General features: G+C 61.5%; 2 protein-coding genes across 2 annotated transcripts; one reads left to right on the top strand and one right to left on the bottom strand.

Annotated features, from left to right (window-relative positions):
* Nucleotides 1-404: 404 nt before the first annotated feature.
* CNN2 (calponin 2) lies at nt 405-3,327 on the bottom strand. Its single transcript, XM_088526737.1, has 7 exons — nt 3,207-3,327; nt 1,895-2,016; nt 1,657-1,723; nt 1,428-1,565; nt 1,198-1,314; nt 770-916; nt 405-690 (listed from the first exon to the last, which is right to left on the bottom strand). The coding sequence occupies exons 1-7, from the start codon at nt 3,267-3,269 to the stop codon at nt 427-429; spliced, it is 918 nt and encodes a 305-aa protein (XP_088382863.1). The 5' UTR covers nt 3,270-3,327; the 3' UTR covers nt 405-426.
* A 1,323-nt stretch (nt 3,328-4,650) lies between these two features.
* On the top strand, nt 4,651-20,391 carry ARHGAP45 (Rho GTPase activating protein 45). The gene is made up of 23 exons (XM_088526714.1): nt 4,651-4,741; nt 6,230-6,560; nt 7,493-7,636; nt 8,622-8,706; nt 9,189-9,261; nt 9,722-9,800; nt 10,679-10,816; nt 11,294-11,358; nt 11,771-11,881; nt 12,520-12,600; nt 13,651-13,830; nt 13,916-14,053; nt 14,300-14,490; nt 14,885-15,036; nt 15,430-15,507; nt 15,831-15,926; nt 16,009-16,172; nt 16,331-16,519; nt 16,864-17,001; nt 18,422-18,660; nt 18,973-19,174; nt 19,529-19,631; nt 20,036-20,391. The coding sequence occupies exons 1-23, from the start codon at nt 4,652-4,654 to the stop codon at nt 20,389-20,391; spliced, it is 3,423 nt and encodes a 1,140-aa protein (XP_088382840.1). The 5' UTR covers nt 4,651.
* Nucleotides 20,392-20,569: the final 178 nt, after the last annotated feature.

Below are 20,569 nucleotides of genomic sequence, written 5' to 3'. Positions count from 1 at the left end.
CAGGGTGAAGGCAGCGCTTTGTACTTTACCCGCAGCCACACAGCCCACTGCCACCCCCGCATGCCCAGGACCGTGGCACGGCCACCCCCCAGGGCTGTGGGCGCTGCTCCGAGGACGCTTCCACTTTGAACCGCGTCTTCTTGGCTGCTCAAGAAAAGACACCGTCCAATGCACAGCCCTGGGGCAGCTGCCTCCTTCCAGCCGCAGCCCCGGGCAGACGGGGGCCACGGTGCCCAGGGGCTTTGCAGAGCGGCTGCCCTCGTCTTTAGAAATAGGGTCTTCATCTTTCTGCTCAGAAAAATAGATTCCTTAAAAAAAAAAGAGTTATAAAAAGAGGGAAAGATGAAAGGCGAGACACAGGAATGCTGCTGGCAGTGGGGCTGTACACGAGCTGGCAGGGCCGGGCCGTGCACCACGGCAGCCCGCTCAGTAGCTCTCCTCCTCGCAGTAGTAGTGGTACCCAGGTGGGTCCATGCTCTGCTCGCAGGCAGCGTTGGCCACGTCGTCCTGGTTGCCCTGGGGGCAGTACTTGGGATCATAGATCTGGCGGCCCAAGCCAAAAACCTGGCCGCTTTGGTTGGCCCCCTGGTTAGAGCCCATCTGCAGGGACATGGAGGAGTTGTCGCACTTCTCCAGGCCCATCTTGGCGTCGTAAATGTGTCTCCTGGTGCCTGGAGCTGTCATGCCCACCTGGAAGGACAAGATGGGGCAGAGCTCAGAAGTGTCCCCATGGCCGCCCAGCCACGGCCAGTCCCAGCCCTGGGCTCACCTGGCTGGCACACTTATTGGTGCCCATCTGGAGACTGATGGTGGAATGGTCCATAGGTGGCAGGATCTGGTTCTTGGGGTCATAGAGGTGCCTCCTGGTGCCATAGGCTGTCATGCCCGACTGGCTGGCACATTTGTTGGTGCCCATCTGGAGCAGAGAGGACTGGTGGGATCCCAATGCCCACCATAGAGACCAGCCCACCCCACGACCCAGCACCAGCTCCTCCTCCAACATCTTCCCTCTCCCATGCTCAGCTTTCCAGGGAGTTGAACACGGAGCCAAGATGGTCCTAGCGCGCAGGGACATTCAGGGGAAGCCCCAGGGTATCCCAAGCCTCTTTACTACACGAAGCGGATGCTTCATGTAGTAAAACAGGGCAGTCCATCAGCCCGGCCACCCCCAGCGCCGCAGAGCACCGGGCAGCCCACCTGCAGCCCGATCACGCACTGCCCAGCCTTCATCTTGGCCTCGTCAAAGTTCCTCTGCTGCTTCTCCGAGTACTTGACGCCAATGTCCACACCGCTCTGGATGCCCTTGGTCTTGGCCTGCGGCAGAGAGGTGATGCAGGAGGTGACCCTGGGTCCTCCAGACGTGCCCAAGGGGACCTCCACGTCCGCCCAAGCAGCAGGTCAGGGCACTCATGTGCCCTGGCACTCACCATGCCCGCCAGTGCCAGCAGCGACACCTGCACCTGCGTCATGTTCCCGCTCTCAAAGAGGTCGTTGGCTTCAAAGAGGTCAACGGGGTTCATGCCATAGCTGGTCATGGCCTTGATGAAGTTGGAGAGATTCTCGAGCTGCCGGGGAAGGGCAAAGGGTCAGGCATGGGTGGCCACAGAGAGGGGGCTTGTGGTGGGCGGCCCAGCCCAGGGCGCTGCCTGCACCTACCTGGTGCCAATTCTGGGCCGAGCGGTTGATCTTCCTCACCGAGTTGGGCTGCAGCTTGTTCATGAGCCTGGGGGAGAGGAGCAAGCGGGGCTGCAGCGAGCGGGGCTTCGGAGGGCACCCCCGCCAAGAGCGTCCTGTCTGAAACCCCCCGCTCCCGCAGCGGTGCCGTGGCCTCCCCGAGGGGCCCAGTGCCATGAGCAGCCGGGCTGAGCGTGGCGTGGCCTGGGCAGGGACTCACTCGCAGAGGATGACCCCGTCCTTCAGCCCCTTCTGGAAGTCGGGCCCGATGCGCTGCCCAGTGACGTTCTCGATCCATGTCCTCAGCTCGGCCTCCTTCTGTGGGTCGTACTTCTGGGCGAGCTGGGGACAGACGGAGAGGGGGTGCTCAGGTGCCTGCTCCTCCTGCAGCCTCCAGCATCGCATGCCCGGAGCCCACCCTAGACTGTCAGGTGTCTCGGCCTCCCCGCGTGAGGCTGCTTGAGCACCCAAGCAGCCCTTGCTCAGCTGCAGCTTCCTGGCACCGAGCAGTGCTCCCCAGCAGGGAGAGCAGCACGGGCAGGAGGGAGCCTGGCGCAGCCCAGCAGTCGGGTGCGAGGCGCTGAGTGAGCCCTTGGCAGGAAGGGACGGGCACACCGTGGCATCAGGCCCCAGCACCGGCACAGCCACATCCGGCACGAGGGCCCGCACCGTGCGCGCAGCAGTCCCAAAACTTGTGCAGCTCTCAGAGAGGAAGAGGAGGAACCACCCGCCCGGGCCGGGCGAGGAAGCGGCTCCCGCCGGCAGCCCTGCGCTCCCCATGCTGGGGTGGGGAAACGGACCGGTGCCCCCAGAGGGGACGGTCGGACCCCGGTGCGAGGAGGGTGCCCGGCCGGGACCGCGGCGGCCGCTTCCCCCCGCGGGCCGGCCCCGCCGCCCGGCAGATTCCTCGGTCACCGCGGCTATGCCAGGAATGCGGGCGCCTCCTCCCAAATGGAGACCAGCTGCCCGCGCGGGACGAGGAGAGGGGGCCGGACCCGCCGGCCCCGCGGGAGCTGCGGGGTGCGGACCCCGGCCCCACCGGCCCCTGCCCCGCACGGAGCTGCCCGCGGAGCCGGCGCCGCCCGCGCCCTCCGCACCGGGTGCGCGGCCGGGGACGCTCCGCTCCGGCGCCAGCGGGTGACCCGGGCGCGTCACGCTCGTCCGTTTGTCCAGACACCGATGGGAAGCGCTGAACTGACCCGAGGGCAGCTCTGCCCGTGCCTCGGCTTCCCCTCGACGGGCTGCCCTGCACCGAGCGCGGCCGCGGAACCGGCCCCGGCCGAGCTCCGGGCGCCTCCCCGAGGGGCGAGGAGGCAGGAGGGGCCGCTGCTCCCCGGAGCGACCGGCGGTCCGTAATTCCGCCTGTCCGGGACCTGGGCACAGCGAACGCCCGCGGGGCACACGCAGCTCCTGCCGCAGCGACGCCGGGTCCCTCCGGAGCACCGGCAAGCCCCAGCTCTCCGCGTCTGAGCGTCCCGGGACTCTCCGACGCCCCGACCCTCCCGGGACCGCCCCGGACCCCCGCGGCTCACCCGGTTCTTGACCTCGGCGGAGAGGCCGTAGGACGGGCCCTTGTTGAACTGGGAGCTGCTCATGGTGCGACGGGACGGGACGGGACAGGACGCAGCGGCACCGGAGCGGGACCGGGGCGGGCGGGCGGCACCGGGTGGGGCGGGACCGGCCACGCCCCGGAGCGTTCATTGGCCAAGCCGAAATGCCCAAAAAAGGGCAGGAGCGGCCGGATCGCGGAGGGGATGGAGTGGGCGGTGGGGTGGGGGCGGCGCGCCCCGGTACCGGGATTCCGAAGAGCGGGAGCGGAGGGGAGGTCCCGGGGTCCGGCACAGGCGGCAGCCCCGTCTGCGTGGGCCCACTCGTGGGCATGGCCACACCTGCACGCACCTGCACGCACACGTGTGTACGCCCGGCCTCAGGCGCACCCGCGTGTGCACACCCCGCTCATGTGTGCACATGCACAGGCGCTGGTGTGCGCACAGGTCCCCGCGGGTCGTTACACACGTGCACAGAAATGTGCATGCACGCACACCGCTCCGCACGCTTGACGCGCACAGACACGTGTGTGTGTGATGTCCACTTACACGTCTGCAGTTCTGCATGTACCCCTACACGCGTGTGGACGTGCTTGCACACATGTGCGTACCGCATGCTGTGCTTGGACCGTGGCTGCCGCTTACCGCCGCAGTGGATTAAAGGCACCGGGAGCCCTGTGCTGCACCGGGAGCCTGGCCCATTGGTGCCAGGCTCCAGTGGCCCATCCAGTGCAGCCAGCAGGGTCCTGCCACACGGCCTGGCAGTGGGGAAGGGGATGATGCTGCAACCGCAGCAACGTGGGGAGCTGGGAGCAGCGCTGGCGTCTGCTCTGGCCGGGGAAGCCCAGGCTCTGCTGCCAGCACGTGGGGATTTTCCGGCCCCGTGGCCAGTAGATGGCACAGACGAGACAGCATCAGTCCAGGTCTGGCACTGGACATCCCCGCAGCAGCCCCCAGCCCCGACCTGTCCTGCCGGAGGGAGCTCTCCCTGGAAAAGGACTAGGTTCAGCTCTTGAACCACCCCACAATGGGCCCTGGGAGCCCCCCAGGTCCCACGACTGTCCCTCCCACGTGGGGATTTTGTTCCCTACATGGCTTGGGGATCCTGGCACAAGCTGCAGATGCACATGGATGGATGCAACCACACACATGAGAGAGATCCTGGGGGCCCCCATCCCCAAACCACTGGGCTGGCTGCCTCCCACGGCCCCGGAGCGGCCCCTTCCCCCCTGCCTCACGCCCTGGTGCATGTTTGGCTTTTCCTGTTTCGGGTTCGCCTGCAAAACCCAATGAGGAAATAAGGCGGCGTCACATGCTTTGGGCTGACAGTTTGCCCCAGCTAATGTTGTCAGCGGGGTGGGAGAGCAGCCAGCAGCCAAGCACCCGCGGGGCGCCGGGCTGGGGCTGGCGTGCGCCGCCCGCTGCCAGCGATGTTCTCCCGCAAGAAGCGCGAGCTGATGAAAACACCCTCGATATCTAAGAAGAGCCGGGCAGGGAGCCCGGTGCCGCAGACCCTGCCGGTGAGTGACCCGGCAGCGGGGCAGGGGAGCAACAGGGGCCACCGTGGAAGATCCGCAAGCAGGAAGAGGGAGAGGGATGGTGGGAGGACAGTGAGGAGGAGGAAGAGGGGGCCCAGGAAACCCTCTGCTCCCCAGGACATGAGCAGGGTTTAGCCCCAGGCAAAACTGAAGGGCTGGCTGGGGGCAGCGGGGCCATGGGTCTGGAGAGGGCAGCAGGACTCCGAGCCCTCCCCACGGATGCGGAGTGGAGGCCCGTGGGGCTCAGCCCCTTCCTTGTCCCCTTGCGGCCGCGGCGGCGCTGGAGGAGCAAGAGGAAGCACCCGGGGGTGCCGCGCGCCCCATGGGCCCTGCGCGCGCACCCAGCGCCCGCCCCGGCCGCGCGGCCCCGCTCCTGGTGGCACCGGCGCAGCCGCCCGGCCGGGGCTCCCGTCCCCGCGGCCGCGGCCCATGGGGCGATGCTCGGCCGGCGGCCGGCGGGCAAGAACAGCTACAGCCCCCAGGCAGTGGGGCGACACGGGGACAAGGGTGCCGCGGCCCGGCCCTCCCTGGACTCGCTGCCCCACGCGCCCCGCGTGCGGCTCACGGTACGTGGGCGCCTGCGGCGGGGTTTCGTGGGTCCCCGATGCTGTGGGGTTGGGCCTGGCCGCAGCTGGGCATAGGCAGCCCCAGGGTGGCTTTGGGGGCGCCCAGGCGGGGCTGCTGAGGCCCAACATACTCGTGTCACACCCTGGAGATGCTCGGAGCTGTGGGAGCAGGGAAGGGGCCGCGGGATCCCCCTCCCGGCCCCGGCGGGCGCCCAGCTCCCATGTCAGGCACCCGGAAGGCAGCGGGGCCTGGCTGCCTCCCGGGGCTGCCCTCGCCCTGGTCCCAGTCCGTTCCTGCCCCAGCCTCTCCATCCAGGCTCTTTTCCCCTTGGGATTCAGAGGTTCCCTCCATCCACAAAGCAGCTGTCTCCATCTCAGCCCCGGCAGAGGTGGCCGCAGGGCAGGGAGGTGCCACTGCCAGGATGGCGCAGGCTGGAAAGGAGGAAGGGGCGCAGGGACCAGGCCCTGGGCATGGACAGGAGGGGGGACCGCAGCGGTGACCAGGCTGCCGCGTGCCCGGCTCCAAAGAGCGAACGCGGATCCAGAGGGGCTGCTGGGGGCACAGGGCGCCCGGGGGCCTGTGGTTTCAGAGCCACTGCCTGTTGTGAACCCCATGCTGGGGAGGGCTTTGTCTGCAGGGAGCCCCTTGGGCCCCGCGGTGACACCGGACCCCTCGGTGGCACCATCTGCCCAGGCCCCCAACCCGCTGCCTCCCTTCTCCAAGACTGCCCTGCTGCTCCTGGCACCATTTCCCCCGGCCCCAAACCCACCCCAGGGCACATCCCTGGAGCCCAGCACCATCAATGCTGGGACTGAGGAACCCAAGGTCCCACCACGAGGGCGAGGGGACACCCGGGGCCACGAGCCGGGCTCGCGCCAGCCCTCCCTCGGCTCCGACCCGCAGGAGCTGTCGCGGAAGGACTGCCTGGAAGCTCCCAGCTCCACCCTGGCAGAGCTGCCCGCCGGCAGCGCCAAGCTCAGCAGCAGCCCCAGCGCCGTGGGCACCCTCAAGCGCCCCACCAGCCTGAGCCGCCATGCCAGCGCCGCCGGCTTCCCCCTCACCGCCGCGGCGCCCCGCGCCCTGCCCAAGGGCCACAAGACCCCCACGTCCTACAGCCCCATGGAGGGCGGCGAGGGCCTCTTCATCGACGTGGAGGACATCTCCCAGCTGCTGACGGACGTGGCCCGCTTCGCGGACGCCCTGGAGAACCTGCGCGACGTGGTGCTGCGCGACGGTGGGTGTCACCGCGGGGGGACCCGGGTGACACCGCTCTGCGTCCCCTCCACCCTCCCGCCCGGGTGCTGGGGACCCCAGACAGACCCCGAGCACAGCAGGGTCCGAGCCCGGCAGGGAGGGATGGGGGAGCCCCACATCCTGGCGGGTCCCTTGGGCACCCAACGTCCCCGCGGGTCCCTTGGGAGCCCCGTATCCCGGCAGGTCCCTGGGGGCTGCGGTGCCGCGCAGGGTGGGAGGGTGGTGGGTGGCTGCCGGGAGCTCAGGGCCAGGATAACGCCGCTTCCTGCCGCGAGCTATTTTCATCCGCCCGCTTTCCTGTTTACAGCGCGGCGGTGCCAGCTGCTGGCAGGGCCCCGGGCACGGCCCCGGCTCCCCGTGGGATGGGGCTGGGGGCCGCGGGAGCACGGCCCGGCTCGGGGCTCCGGCTCGGGGCAGGCGGAGGCTGCGGGGGCTCCCCTCCGGCCGGGGCGCAGGGACCTCACGTGACGCCCTGTTTTCAGCGCCGGCCTCGCAAACGCGTTGACGCATCCCCCGCCGTGGTGGAAACGCGGTGCCAGCCCTGGGCGGGATGGGTCGGGCTGGCAGGTGACGCCTCAGCGTTCCCTGGAAAACATGGGATCGCCGGCAGGGAGGAAAACCGCTCCAAATTGGAGTGGGATGCGCCCAGCGCCATCCCCTTCAGACCCACGCTGCTCCAGGCCGAGCGGCTGGGAGAGCAGTGCCAGACAGACTGTGGCTCTGATCCCTGCTCTCCCCATTCCCCACTCCATAAGGGACCAGGAAATGGGATAGGAAGCAGAGGAAACTCCTTCCCGACCCAGGATGGCAGCTGGGGATGTTGCCCGGTCAGGCAGGCAGTGCCACCTCCTAGGGTGTGAATGTCCCCCAGGCGCATCCGTGTCCCCGCTCCATTCCCTTCTTCCCTTGCAGATCCCAAGGAGTCGCAGCGGCCGCAGGCCCACGAGTGCCTGGGGGAAACGCTGCGCGTCCTGCGCCAGGTCATCAACAAGTACCCGCTGCTCAACACCCTGGAGATCCTCACGGCCGCCGGGACCCTCATCTCCAAAGTCAAGGGTGAGGCGAGGTGGCGGTACCGGGCGCTCCGGAGGCTCCATCCTGAGCTGGGCTCTGATGCTCCAAACTTACCCCCCAGCCCAGGACTTGCTGCTTTATATTTTAGTGTTAAGGCCTGTAATGTGCCAGGAGTGACAGAGCCCTGAGCCCCGTTAGGGCTTTCCCAGTGCAGGAAAGCTGCTCACGCAGTGGGGCCAGATCCCAAAGCCCCCGGCAGCACCTTGTGCTTGTACGAGTGGGATTCCTATGCGGGGCCACAATCCAGGGCAGGTGCAATCCAGGGCATGCGCAATCGGGGTCCATGCACAATCCGGGGTCCATGCACAATCCGGGGTCCATGTGCCATCCGGGGTCCATGTGCAATGCGGGGCAGAGCCTCCGGGAGCGGATCCAGCAGCCCTGGGAAGCAGGGCCGACTAACGGCCCGCGAGCGCAGCCCTCTGCGTCACTGCCTCGCTTCCTGGACACCGCGCGCTAACCGCAGCCACAGGAAGCCTCGTGGCGGCTGCAAGGAGCCCAGCGCCGCGGCGGGGAGCGTCCTGGGCCAGCCAGGCTGGCAAGGGGCTGATCCGGGCGCAGGGGGGTCTGCTGCGAGCTCCTGTCTGGGGAATGGCCCCGGGCCCCGCTGCCACCGCGGTGACAAGCCCCTTGCCGGAGCCTCCGGCCCGATGCCCGCGCTCTGGCCTGGCCCAAGGGGATGCCCCCGGCTCGCGATCAGCTGAAACAGGAATAAGAGCCAAGTAACGCAAAGAGAGAATCAACCCTGAGGGTCAGGACAAGCAAACGGCAAGGAAATGGGGGCATTTTGACTAGATCAAGATCATAGAAATAACCTCCAAGTCTGGGTGAAATCGCTTTCCTCAGGAGGATGGAGGGCTCTTGGCCACCACCAGCCTGAGATGGGCAGGCACCGGCGGTCCCTTCTCCTGGCTTCAACAGGACAGGCCTCTGTGATGCCGGGGATTTGCATTTCTTCCTTTTCCAGGTTTCCACTATGAATCCAACAATGAAGCGGACAAGCGGGAGTTCGAGAAGGCCGTGGAGACCATCGCAGTGTCCTTCAGCAGCACGTACGGGATTTTTGGTCATCTGTCCCCAAAGAAAGTCCCCCCATGGTCCCTACCACCCTCTCCCGGTGCGAACACCCCTCCATCCCTTCCCATCGTCTAACCAGTGCCAGCCCCAACATGAGGGTTGCTTTGGGGGCTGCCGGTGACCACACTGAGGGCAGATTTGCAGCATGGGCTCATGCACCGGTCCCAGTCACCAGCTCCTCAGGCCTCCTGCACCAGCAGCTCCTGGCCCATGGTTCCAGACAGACCCCAAAGCCCTCTCGGGCTCACAGATCCCACCTCCTTTCCATGGGGCCACCAGCACCTCTCCTGCTGCAGCTGCAGGGCCCCTGTGGCGCCCAAACCCAGCACTGCAGCTCCCGCCACCCTGGTCCTGGTTCAGGTCCTGTCCCAAGGGCCCACGCTGGGAGCCACCCGGAGCCCCCCCGTTCTGCCACTCTCGTCCCCTCTTTTACTCACGTGTGTTCTCCTTGTCGCAGCGTGTCCGAGTTCCTCATGGGGGAGGTGGACAGCAGCACCATCCTCTCCATCCCGCCCAGCGACCAGAACCAGGTGGGTGGCCCCAGCCCCATGGCAAGTTCAGGCGCTCGCGCTGGGGCAGGAGCAGAGCCCAGTGCGGACCCCAGCTCACACCCAGGCCCCACAGAACCGCCTCCTGTCCTCGCTGCCACCCGCAAGGACGGGGAAAAGGCACCTGGCAGCTAGAAGCAGAGGGACAGGCAAGGTGGAAAGGGATGGAGCAGCTCTGCCAGCAGAGACTGCGAACAGGACTTGATTTCCCTCCTTATTCCTGCCCCTATCTGTGTGCCCAGAGCAAGGCATTTCTGCAGAGGGTCCCCAGTATCTCCTGGGCTTCCTGTAGGACCTTCCCATGCTTAGCAGACTTCAAGCAACAGCCCAAACACTCCAGCAACTCAGGGATTCAGCTCCCCGCTCCATCTGCCAGGCTGCCCCACCATTACTCTGTGTTATCTTTGTCTGATTTGCTCCTTTTCTTTCCCAATTCCCCAAGTCTATGGAGAGTCTCTACGGAGGGATCCCCGGGCCTGGAGGAGATGGCCTGCCCCCCGGCATGCAAAGCTACGACACAGGTGAGCAGAGAGCCCCTCTGGATGCAGGAATGTGGCCTCAGGCCTGGGGATGCCAGGGGACCTGGGTGACATCTTCCTCACGGCCGCTGCGGCCCTGCAATGGAGGCACCAACCCAGCCCCATTGCCCCGGGGCACCTAATGCCCTTGTTGTGGCTCAGAGCCACGCGGTGCTCCAGACGTCAGCGCCGTGGTGGCTGTTCGGTGCCACCGGGCACTTACCAGGGCGAGAGGGACCATTGCCTTGGCAGGGCCCTTCCTCCAGCAGTGCCCTGTCCCAATGGCAGCACCCACCGATGTGGGCAAGCAGAGCACCCTGCTCGCACAGGGAGCCCCGAGCCGGCTACACGGGGGCCCTAACACAGCACCAAACCTGCCTTGCTGCAATGTGGATAATAGTGATGTAAAAGGCCTCAAAAGAGAGGTGAGAAGGGCTTTGAAAAACGCCTCAAGAGAGAGGTGAGAAGGGCTTTGAAGCACCCTGGGTGTTGCCACCTCGGCTTGTCTGGGCAAACCATTTCCTGGGCTGAGCGGTTCCGGCAGAGGCAGAGATGCAGGTGAACGAAGGCAGCGCAGGAGCCGCTGCCACCAGCGCGGGTGGCCGCAGGACACCAGGTAGCAGTGCAGATCGCCCGGGTGAGCAGGGAAGAGCTGGCACCGTCCGCAGGAAACCCGGGGCAGGAGCGAGCGGAGAGGTCAGGGACAGGAAAGCCGCAGGGCAAGGGACCCTTCCGCTCCAGTTTTCCTGAGCGTTTCAGGGATTGTGGCAGCCCTGAGGAGGCGCTGGGAGGGAGCGGGTCGGGGGACAGCAGTGGTGACAGCAGCTCAATCCATCTCCTCTTTCTCCGTCCCCACCTTCCTCTGTGTCCCCACGTGCCAGCCCGCCCGCCCGCGGAGGAGGTGGATGTCACACTGCAGCGGTGCGAGGGCGGAGTAGACGCTGCCCTCCAGTATGCCAAAAACATCTCCAAATACATGAAGGACCTCATCGGCTACTTGGAGAAAAGGACCACGCTGGGTGAGATGGGGACGGTGGAGCCTGGGGTCTTCTCCACAGCAGGGCCAAGCTCCTTGTGACAACATCCGAGCAGATCGACAGGCATGGAGCTGTCAGAGACCAAGTTTGGGGGTCTTGATCTGGAAATGGGTTTGAAACAGCTCCTGACTGCCTCCTGCACTGAGCATGGGGTGGGAAGTCGGTGTGTATAGTTTCTACCAGGATTACTCACATGGTGTATATAATCTGGGACAAGTCACCCTATTCCACTTTCTTTCCATCCAAAAATGAGATCTACCTATGTTGTCATGTCTGTAGATGAACTACATCCATTGACATGCAAGGACCTAGGTGGGGGAGGAGAGAGCTGCAAGCCACTGCAAGAATTTAAACACGCAGTCCTTAAGTTCTGGATTTGTTTTCACAAATGAACCTAATCAGAAAGGAAATTCTTGTGTTTCTCATGTCTTTATCAATCTTCCGATCTTACTCTTCCAGAAATGGAGTTTGCCAAAGGGCTTCAGAAGATGGCAAACAGCTGCAAGCAAACCATCACCCAGGAGGTGAGTCCACAGCCTGAAGCCACAGTGTCTGCAGCTGTTCCTGCACCACCAGGAGCCGGGAGCCTTGGAAGGGATTTCTTTTTTTCTTCTTTTTTGCCTGGCAAAAAGAGCCCAAGAAACGGCTCATGTGGTTTTCCAAAGCGCTTTGCTTGGTAAAATTGTGTTCAAACCAAAGGAATCAAAGCAAAGGGCAGTGCTGAGCCTCCCCACAAACCTCCATCAGTAGTTAATACTTCCATTAGCTTTGGGGAATTGTGTCCCCTCACCACTACAGCATCCAGATACCTGGTTCCACCAACTCCGGGACCAAAACAGGGCTGGTACTTCAAGCGCTGCCCACCTGTAGCCCCAGGCACTACAGACGCAGCGTTTCCCAACACAGGGTTAAGCTGAAGCATTTTCTCCTTCTCAGACCAGCATGCCCTTCCTGTCCATCTACTTGCTAGCCCTGGAGCAGGACATGGAGTACGGGACGTCGGTCCTGCAAGCGGCCAACACTCTGCAGCAGCAAACCTTCCTGCAGGTGGGAGAGCGCCCGGGCGCGGAGCCATCCTGGATGAGGGCTCCATGCAGGGGAAACAGCCCGAGGTCGGTGTCCCTGGGAAGCAGGAAGCGCCGCTTCCCCAGGAAAGCCCTTCTGGAAGCGACTCCTTCCCAAAGGCCGGTTGGCGAGGAGGGCTGGGGGTCTCCCAATGCTCTGGTTCCACAGGCAGCTCCTCTAGGAACCAGCTGCTCTTTCAGGGGGCTGGATAAAGCACCTGGGAGAATCTCCCGAGGTTCAGCAGGATCGAGTCACTGTTTCTACCTCATCCAGGGCCTCTCTGTGTCTGGATGTTTCCCCCTGAGCACAGACGCAGTTTTTCTGATCTGCAAGACGGCTGCTCACCAGAGCCACGTGCCAGGGGAAGGAATCAGTGCCCTGTTGTTGCAGAGCGCGGCTCTTGCTTGGATCAATCTGAGGGGAAACTGAATTTGGCACTTTCCAGGCTGCAGTTTTTTTGTCCATGACGCAAACCCTCCCTGTAAGGGAGCCCGGTTGTGCTATCTGGAATGATAACAACCACCCCAGGAAGCTTTTCCGTGCAAAAATTCTTGGAAAGGGCAGAGCAGCAAGCACTTAGCTCAGCCCCCCGTGTTGTTTCCCTCTCCCTCCCATTTCAGCCGCTAGCAGTGAGACGCCTGGAGCACGAAAAGCGAAGGAAGGAGATCAAGGAGCAGTGGCACCGGGCACAGAGGAAGCTGGTACGTAGCAGAGACATAGCATGGACTGGGTTTGTGCTCCCAAACCCCAGCCTGGAGTATCCCTGCCACTTTTCATAGAATCATAGAATGAATCACAGAATGCTGAAGGTCGGCAGGGACCTCTAGAGCTCATCCAGTCCAACCCCCTGCACACGCAGGGTCACCCAGAGCACGTGGCACAGGGCTGCGTCCAAGCGGGTTTGAAGATCTCCAGAGAAGGAGACTCCACAACCTCTCTGGGCAGCCTGTTCCAGTGCTCTGGCACCCTCACTGTCAAGAAATTTTCCTTAAGTTCCTGTGGAACTTTTGGTGCTTCGGTTTGTGGCCATTACCTCTAGCTCTGTCAGTGGCCACCACTGAAAAGAGACCAGCACCATCCTCCTCACTGCCTCCCTTGAGGTACTTCTAGACACTGCTCAGGTCCCCTCTCAGCCTTCTCTTCTCCAGGCTGAACAGGCCCAGCTCCCTCAGCCTCTCCTCATAGGGCAGATGTTCCAGGCCCCTCATCATCCTCGTAGCCCTGCGCTGGACTCTCTCCAGCAGCTCCACAGCCCTCTTGCACTGAGGATTTGTACTGTACATTTGTCATGGATAATGTTGGTTTATCACCCTTCCAAAAGAAGTGTTGGTTGCCTGGAGCTCGAGAGCCTCTTCCAGGGCCTCCTGGCCTTGCTGCAGCGTGGAGGCTGGCGGGGATGCGGCCGTGCAGCCCCTCTGCCTGCATTGGGGTGAGAGCAGCTCGCTCACGGAAGGGAGCTCTGCCCATCCGGACCCCACGCTGGGTCCCCTATAAAAGCTCCAGAGCTCTTCCCGTATTAACTATTTCTGCAATGGTGAAGCTGGAAGAGTCCTTGCCAAAGACCTAAACCTGCTGTCCTGAGCCACACACAGCCACATTACAGAGACAGCTCCTTGCACCCCCTTCCACACGCGGAGCCTGTTCACGCTCAGCCTGTGCCAGGTCCGCGAATCCCTCGGGGCAGCACGTGGGAGAGGCTGATCCCCTTGCAAGGGTCCATCCTCACCTTGGGCCGCCGCTTTCGTTGGCAGCAAGATGCAGAGAGCAACCTGCGCAAGGCCAAGCAGATCTACATGCAGCGCTGCGAGGAGCACGACAAGGCCAAGTACATGGCGGTGAAAGCAGAGGAAGAGCAGCAGAACCCCACGAGCGGCATCACCACCAAAACCCTGGACAAGAAGAGGCGACTGGAAGAGGAAGCCAAGAACAAGGTAGGAACGGGAGAGCCCTGGGTGCTGCCTGAGCTTTCTCCTTGCCTCCGCACTGTTTCCATGTCCTGTTCGCCTCCTCTCCCAGGCAGATGAGGCGATGGCCACGTATCGCACCTGCATCGCGGATGCCAACACCCAGAAGCAGGAGCTGGAGGACACCAAGGTGAACGCCCTGCGGCAGATCCACGAAGTGATCAAGCAGAGCGACCAGATCATCAAAACGGTGCGTGGGGCTGGATTCGGGTGTCCCGGAGGGCATTCCACGCGCTCAGGAGATGCAGGAGCTGCCTCCCAGCACCCGGCCTGGCAGCTCCTGCATCTGCCGCGGTCCATGTGGCCTCACGTGCAGCTCATTCCACCTTGGGCTCTGGGAAGCCAAGCCCGAAGCCACCCCCCAAGTGCCGCTTTGGGGTCCTGGTTTCCGTGTGGCCCCACAGGGCTCACGCCTGGTCCTTTCTGTTGCTTTCAGGCCACGATCTCCTTCTACCAGATCATGCACATGCAGACGGCTCCGCTGCCCGTCTACTTCCAGACGCTGTGCGAAAGCAGCAAGCTGTACGACCCGGGGCAGCAGTACGCGTCGCACGTGAGGCAGCTGCAGCGGGGCGACGAGCCCGACATCCAGTACGACTTCGAGCCCTACGTGTCCCACAACGCCTGGTAGGAAAGGAGGGAGGGCAGGAGGTCACAGAAGGGTCTGGTTTATCTTCCCCGTTGCTGCTGGCATTGCCCTGGGCGGCCACTGCGCTCCTCTAGGCTCCGGTGAGGAAATGGGGTCTGGACCTGCTGGGAAGTCTCCTGGAAAGCCAGGGCTCCTGCCTTGCACGTGGCAGTGGGAATGGGAACATCCTCCTGCTGCAGGAATAGCTCTTCACTCCAGAGCAGCAGGGCCAGCTGGCACTGAAGGAGCTGGTGGGCGAGTCAGGCTACCTGGTATTTAACAGAGGGCTGTAAACCCCAAGCCAGGTAGACAGCATCTGTGAATAAGATTTTCAAATGTCTCTGATTTCCATCCCCTTTGACATTCCTCTTTCTCCTTCTTTCTGCCCACCAGGTCCCCCTTTGTTCGGACTCGGAAAGGCAGCTTCAATGCCAATGACTTTACCACAAACGCCAGCTCTGACGGAGCTGGACTTCCCAAAGACGGGAACATCTCCGACGCAGGGGCCAGGGGCAAGGAGCCGCAGAGCGGAGCTGACCGGAGAGGTGAGCCTGGAGCAGGGCACTGCCCATTGCCTTCCCAACCCCACTCATTCCAGGCTGGAATGAAACAAGGAGAGCCTTGGGAGGGAAACCAGGGGCCAGTATTGCTACTTGGAGCTATAGAACAGGTTGGAAGAGGAAGCCTTGTAAACTAAACTGAATTTTCTGAGGATACAGGCTTAGATATCTCTTTTTTGCTGACTGCTGTTACTTAACAAGTCATCCTCCATCTTCCCATCTCTTCTAGATGATCTCTATAAGTCCCTTCCAATCTTAACGATTCTATGATTCTTTCCCTTGCTGGATGCACTACTGAAATATTGCAACCACATGAGCTCTGTCACCGTCCTGAGCCCAGGAAACAGTAGTGAAAGGACCCTGTGTTTTCTCCTGCAGGTGGGAGAGGACATCAGGTTCATAAATCTTGGCCGACCACCATCACCGAGGGGGACAGCAGCCTGGATTCAAATACAGGTGGTGGGGGAGCTGCTGCTTCTTTTTTATCTGCCTTAAAATAAACCTCTGTGGTGTGAATCTTGATCCCACATCTTGGGATGTGGGAGCACTGAACTGTCGCAGCTACAATAACTGCAACCTGCCCTGCTGTAAAGCATCACAGGGAGATGTACAGCCCCTGCTAGCCCAGAGAAAACTTCTCTTTTCTTTAGAAATAGTCGCCCCAGCAATGCCAGGCACAAGACTATTCGCTGTGTTAATCAGTCGAACACATGAAAACCCCTTGGAAGGAAAACACCTTTGCCAGGGATGACCCTTGCTCGCGGTTCTTGTCTTGTCAGGTGAATTCAAGCTCCAGCGATTGTCCTCCAACGGCACCATGTCCTCCAGCGAGGAGCTGGAAGAGAAGGACGAGAACGCCGCCTCCTTTGAGCAGAGTACGTACGGAAGCGGGAAGCGAGCCGGGAGCTCAAGCCTTGCTCAAGACGTGGAACAAATTTCTTCTTGTTCTGCTCGCAGGTATCAACGGGATCACCCCAGAAATGAATGTTCCAACAGGACCGTTCCGAAACGTTGGCTTATCCAAGGCTGCCCAGACTCACCGGCTGAGGAAGCTCCGTGCCCCTTCCAAATGTCGGGAATGCAATAGCTACGTTTACTTCCAGGGAGCAGAATGCGAGGAGGTAAAGCTGGAGGAAGCAAGCTTGGTGGAACGGGTGGAGGATATGTCCCATGATCTGCACCAACTCACGATGCACCAATTTCTTCCACCCCATTCTCATGCCTCATCCACATTCTGGTTGCCTTTTCCAACCATATTCCTTTTGTTTTTTTCTCCCAGTGCTACCTCGCCTGCCACAAGAAGTGTCTGGAAACTTTGGCCATCCAGTGCGGGCACAAGAAACTTCAAGGGAAGCTGCAGCTTTTTGGGCAAGACTTCACAAAGGCTTCTCAGAGCAGCTTGGATGGAATTCCCTTTATCATCAAGAAGTGCATCTCCGAGATCGAGAAGCGGGCACTGAAAACCAAGGTGAAGCATCCTCCCTTCCCTACCCTTCTGCTGGGCTCAGCTGCTTCTCCTGTCCTGGAATAAAAACACAAGCATTTCTGAGGTTACTAGGAGGTAGGGAGTCAGGAAGGCTGATACTAACAAAGTCTGACCTTGGAAACTCACTTGTCTTATCTCGCTCTCTTTCCTGCCTCCAAAACAGGAATGATGGTAACATCTGAGCTGAAACAGCTGTCCCAGAATTGCTTCTGAGAGGGATTTCCAATTCCAAAATGAGAGGATGGGAACTAGCAGCTCACTGTCTTGGGCAAACCTGAAGACAAACATCTGTCTGCACTTCAGCTCCATCTCCTTCTCTTTTACAGGGCATCTATCGAGTTAATGGCGTAAAGACCCGCGTGGAAAAGCTTTGCCAGGCATTTGAGAACGGGAAGGAGCTGGTGGAGTTATCGCAGGCCTCCCCTCATGATATCAGCAATGTCCTGAAGCTCTATCTGAGACAGGTAAGGGGCTGGTGGTACCTTTTGCCAAAGGGCAGGGAGAGGAGAGCTGCTTCAAAAATAAACCTGCCTTTGCTGGGACACCCCAACAGGAGCAATTCTGGGCTGCCCCTCAGTCTGCTACGCAGCTGTGGCCCTTGGTGAGAGGCCCCTCCAAGCAGAGGGTGAATCACGGGAGCGGAAACTCTCTCCTCTCCGAGGGACTTGCTGTTTTTCATGCGTTCAACCTATGCACAGGTCGCACGCGACGGGGCTTTGCACGGTGCCTCCGCTGCTGGAGCGGCAGAGCTCTTGCCCGCAGGAACATGAACGCCCAGGAGTCCTCCCCGGTGCGATTGCAGAACCGGGCCTGCAAAAGGGAAGTGGAGTGATGAATGTCACTCCGCACGGTACAGAGGGGCTGAATTCACTTCTCCCCGGCCAGCGCTTTCCCTCTAACGCCTGATGTGCGGCGTGCCCAGCCTGTCGTCGTTATCTTGGTGCTCAAGGCAGTTTTGTACCAAAACGCCTCTTTATTCAGTAATAACTCCTGCATGTGAAACCTGTGATGTAAATTGTGACCCACATCCTCAAAGAAGCCACCACAAGGCAGAAGGGGAGGAAGGAACTTCTCTTTTGCACTCCTACCACTTAACCCTTGCTGCGTTTCTGCAAGGCCTGGCAGAAGAGCTGTAGCTCCGCAAAGGCTTCCTGCTGCGTTAATTTGGGAATCTGGCTCAAGTTTGGAGGCTTTTCCATAGGTTCCTGGCACAGAGAGAGGGCAAGGAGTATTCTGAGATATCCCTGTGTCTTCTCCAGAGAAGGAAAGCAGAGTGGAAATGGAGTGAGCTGGTCCTGAACCATGATCCAGTCTCTAGCTAAACACTCTGATTATCCCATTTAAAGTCACTCTGTAAGAGGGAGAATCCACTGCTCCCATGTGAGGGACAACCTACCCCAAAGAGCATCTGCTCAAGCCATTCTCAAAACAGTCTGGGTGATGCAAATCTACCAGCAGGTTAATGCTGCTCCAGGTGCTTTATTCAACCTCTAGACTCAGACTTTACCATCTAACCTCAGGCACCTCTGCCGCAAGCTAAGCTGATTTAATCTTGCCTTCTGCTCCCATGAAACAATTAGCTCTTTATTTCTAACCACTTATCAATCAATCTACTGGAAAACTGCTGCTTTGTCCGCCCCAGACCAAGGCTTTTATAGAGGGGAAAAAAACCCCTCGACCTTTATCTGGGAGCTGGTGTCCAGCAGAGAGCACCAAGGGCTTGGTCAGATGCTGCTTTTTGCTCCAGCCTCGCAGGTCCTTGTTGGCTGTGACAAATGAGGATGCACTTACTGGCTTCTGGAGGACGAATAAACATCAGCTCCGTGGTGCCTCCGGCGCGGGGGGCTCCTGGATTCACCTCCTCTCCCGTCTTCCTTCCTGCAGCTTCCCGAGCCCCTCATGCCCTTCCGCATGTACAACGAGCTGGTGGGCCTGGCCAAGGAGAGTCTGCAGGGCGGCGAGGCCAAGGGCAGGAGCGGCAAGGGGGGCCCCGAGCTGCTGGACAGGGGGGCTGACACCGACAAGGTGGTTGTGACGCTGGTGATGAAGCTGAAGGAGCTGCTCAAGGAGCTGCCCTGGGAGAACATGGCCACGCTCCAGTACCTCCTGCAGCACCTGAGGAGGTGAGAACGGGCAGCCCATGGCCAGGGCTGCGGCTCCTTCCCTTCTCCCCTAAAATGGGAGGAAGGGGGTCAAGCACAGACCGTGGGGACATTGGGGACAGCTCAGCCCTTCTTAGAAGCAGAAAAGCAGCTCAGTGGCTACAGCTACTTCTCTGCTGCTCGAAAAAGCAGCATCTGCACCAGGAAAGGGCATTTCTGTGCAGCCAGTCCAGCACTTAGTCGTGTCTGGATGAGCTCTCGCGCTCCCCGTCCCTCCTCTCCGCGGCTCTCCCAGCCTGCTCACCCTCATAGGGTGCTCTTCCTCCTCTCCAGGATTGTGGAAGTGGAACAGGACAACAAGATGACCTCGAGCAACCTGGGCATCGTTTTTGGGCCAACACTCATGCGCCCCAGACCCACAGACGCCACAATCTCCTTGTCCTCGCTGGTGGACTATCCCCACCAAGCCCGCATCATCGAGGCGCTCATCATCTTCTACTCGACCATCTTCGAGAACAAGGACGCGGCGCTGCTGGTGGATTCCGGCAAACGCGGCACCGCGGCCGGCAGCTCCACCGCGGTAGGAGACACCCGGGGAGGCGCGAGGCCAAGGGCAGAGCCTGGGCAGGGACTGTTTGGGCTTGAAGTCTTGAGCAAGTCACGGCCTTTCCGAGGACTTGTCCCCTAAGGAAGTGGACGTAAACACTTGTGTAACAGCTCTCCACAAGAATGCTGGGTGGTGTTTGCATTACTCCATTTTGGAGCCTGTACCTTTGCATTTCAAAATAGCGACGATCTTTTTAGTTCACCTGACAGCACCCTCTCCCTGTAGGCAGGAATTAGGGAAAAACAGCAGCCCTCACCCTTGCATCCCCTCTCTCTCCTCCAGGAGGACACAGACCCCCAGGCTGCAGCCCCCCACGCCAGCGCTGCCTACCTGGATGCACCCGCGGAGAAGGAGGGCCTGGATTACGGCGCGGACTCGTACGGAGGTGAGTGAGGGGCTCCCAGCTGCTCCCTTCCAGCGCGGGCACCGCTCTTCCTGGAAACACAAAGCCACAAAAGAGGCTTCCCGGATCCAGGAACACAGCCCCAAGTTGCTGCGTGACTGCCGGAGGCCTCCTCTTAGTTCGCAGGCCACTGCTTTAATTCTTGCGTTTCCTTTGGTGAATGCAGCCGAAGGGGAGAGGTTCATACCAGGGCAGTTTCATTTACATTTTAAAAAGAAAAAGAATTGCCCAATCTGCCAAAATCCAGGACAGAGCCTCTGGGGCCACCCCTGGCACTAGCCAGGGCCCTTCCCCTGTCCTGGCTACCGAGAGTTTCCTGAACGAAGCTTTTGCCAAAGCCTCTGTGCAGGGTCAGAGAGTAACGCAGGGCCCCGTGTGCCTCGCAGAGCCTGGCGACCGCTCCGTTGATTCCGACTCCGAGCTGGAAGACAGCGGGGAGCTGCTGGCTACGGCGGAGAGGAGCCAGCTCAGAAAACAGGGGAGCGAGACGAGCACCGACGAAACTCAGTTCTGCGATGACGGCAGCGAGGGGCAGCGCAGCCGAACCTGCAGCACGGGCCAGTCGGATGCGGAGTACTCGGCTCCCCGCTGCCTCAGCCCCGCAGGAGAGGAGCAGAGCGACCTGGAAGAATATCCCGAAAGCGGCCGCTCCGCCGCGCACACGGACGGCAACACGAACCAGTCCAACAACGCGGCGCGGCCCAGGGAAGGTCTTGCCAGAGGAGCGCGGCTTGCAGAGTAGCCTCGCGCCCCGACGTGCCAACGGCTTTCGGGCCAGGGCCGCGCTGTTTCCCGAGGCCCAGGAGGTACCTTGGTCACTCGTGACTGACTGTACCCGGCCCCCAAAGCCCAGCTGCGAATTCACTGCGAGAACCTCGGCCCTCCTAAGCACCGCAGGGCCGGCGCCTCCTGCCTCCGCT

This window comes from Tinamus guttatus, unplaced genomic scaffold, assembly GCF_059628265.1.
Source record: "Tinamus guttatus ecotype Peru unplaced genomic scaffold, ASM5962826v1 Tinamus_guttatus_pri_ptg000254l, whole genome shotgun sequence".
Classification (NCBI taxonomy): Eukaryota; Metazoa; Chordata; class Aves; order Tinamiformes; family Tinamidae; genus Tinamus; species Tinamus guttatus.
Note: the sequence above shows the minus strand (reverse complement) of the source record. Positions and strands in the feature narration are given on the sequence as shown.

Excerpts from the sequence above, each read along its gene's own strand:
- CNN2 (XM_088526737.1), bottom strand. The coding sequence starts at position 3,269 with ATGAGCAGCTCCCAGTTCAACAAGGGCCCGTCCTACGGCCTCTCCGCC. Across the intron at positions 1,724-1,894 it reads GACGGGGTCATCCTCTGCGA|GCTCATGAACAAGCTGCAGC; the intron begins GTGAGTCCCTGC and ends CCTCTCCCCCAG. Across the intron at positions 1,566-1,656 it reads CGGCCCAGAATTGGCACCAG|CTCGAGAATCTCTCCAACTT; the intron begins GTAGGTGCAGGC and ends CTTCCCCGGCAG.
- ARHGAP45 (XM_088526714.1), top strand. The coding sequence starts at position 4,652 with ATGTTCTCCCGCAAGAAGCGCGAGCTGATGAAAACACCCTCGATATCT. Across the intron at positions 7,637-8,621 it reads CCTCATCTCCAAAGTCAAGG|GTTTCCACTATGAATCCAAC; the intron begins GTGAGGCGAGGT and ends TTCCTTTTCCAG. Across the intron at positions 15,508-15,830 it reads CAGCCTGGATTCAAATACAG|GTGAATTCAAGCTCCAGCGA; the intron begins GTGGTGGGGGAG and ends TTGTCTTGTCAG.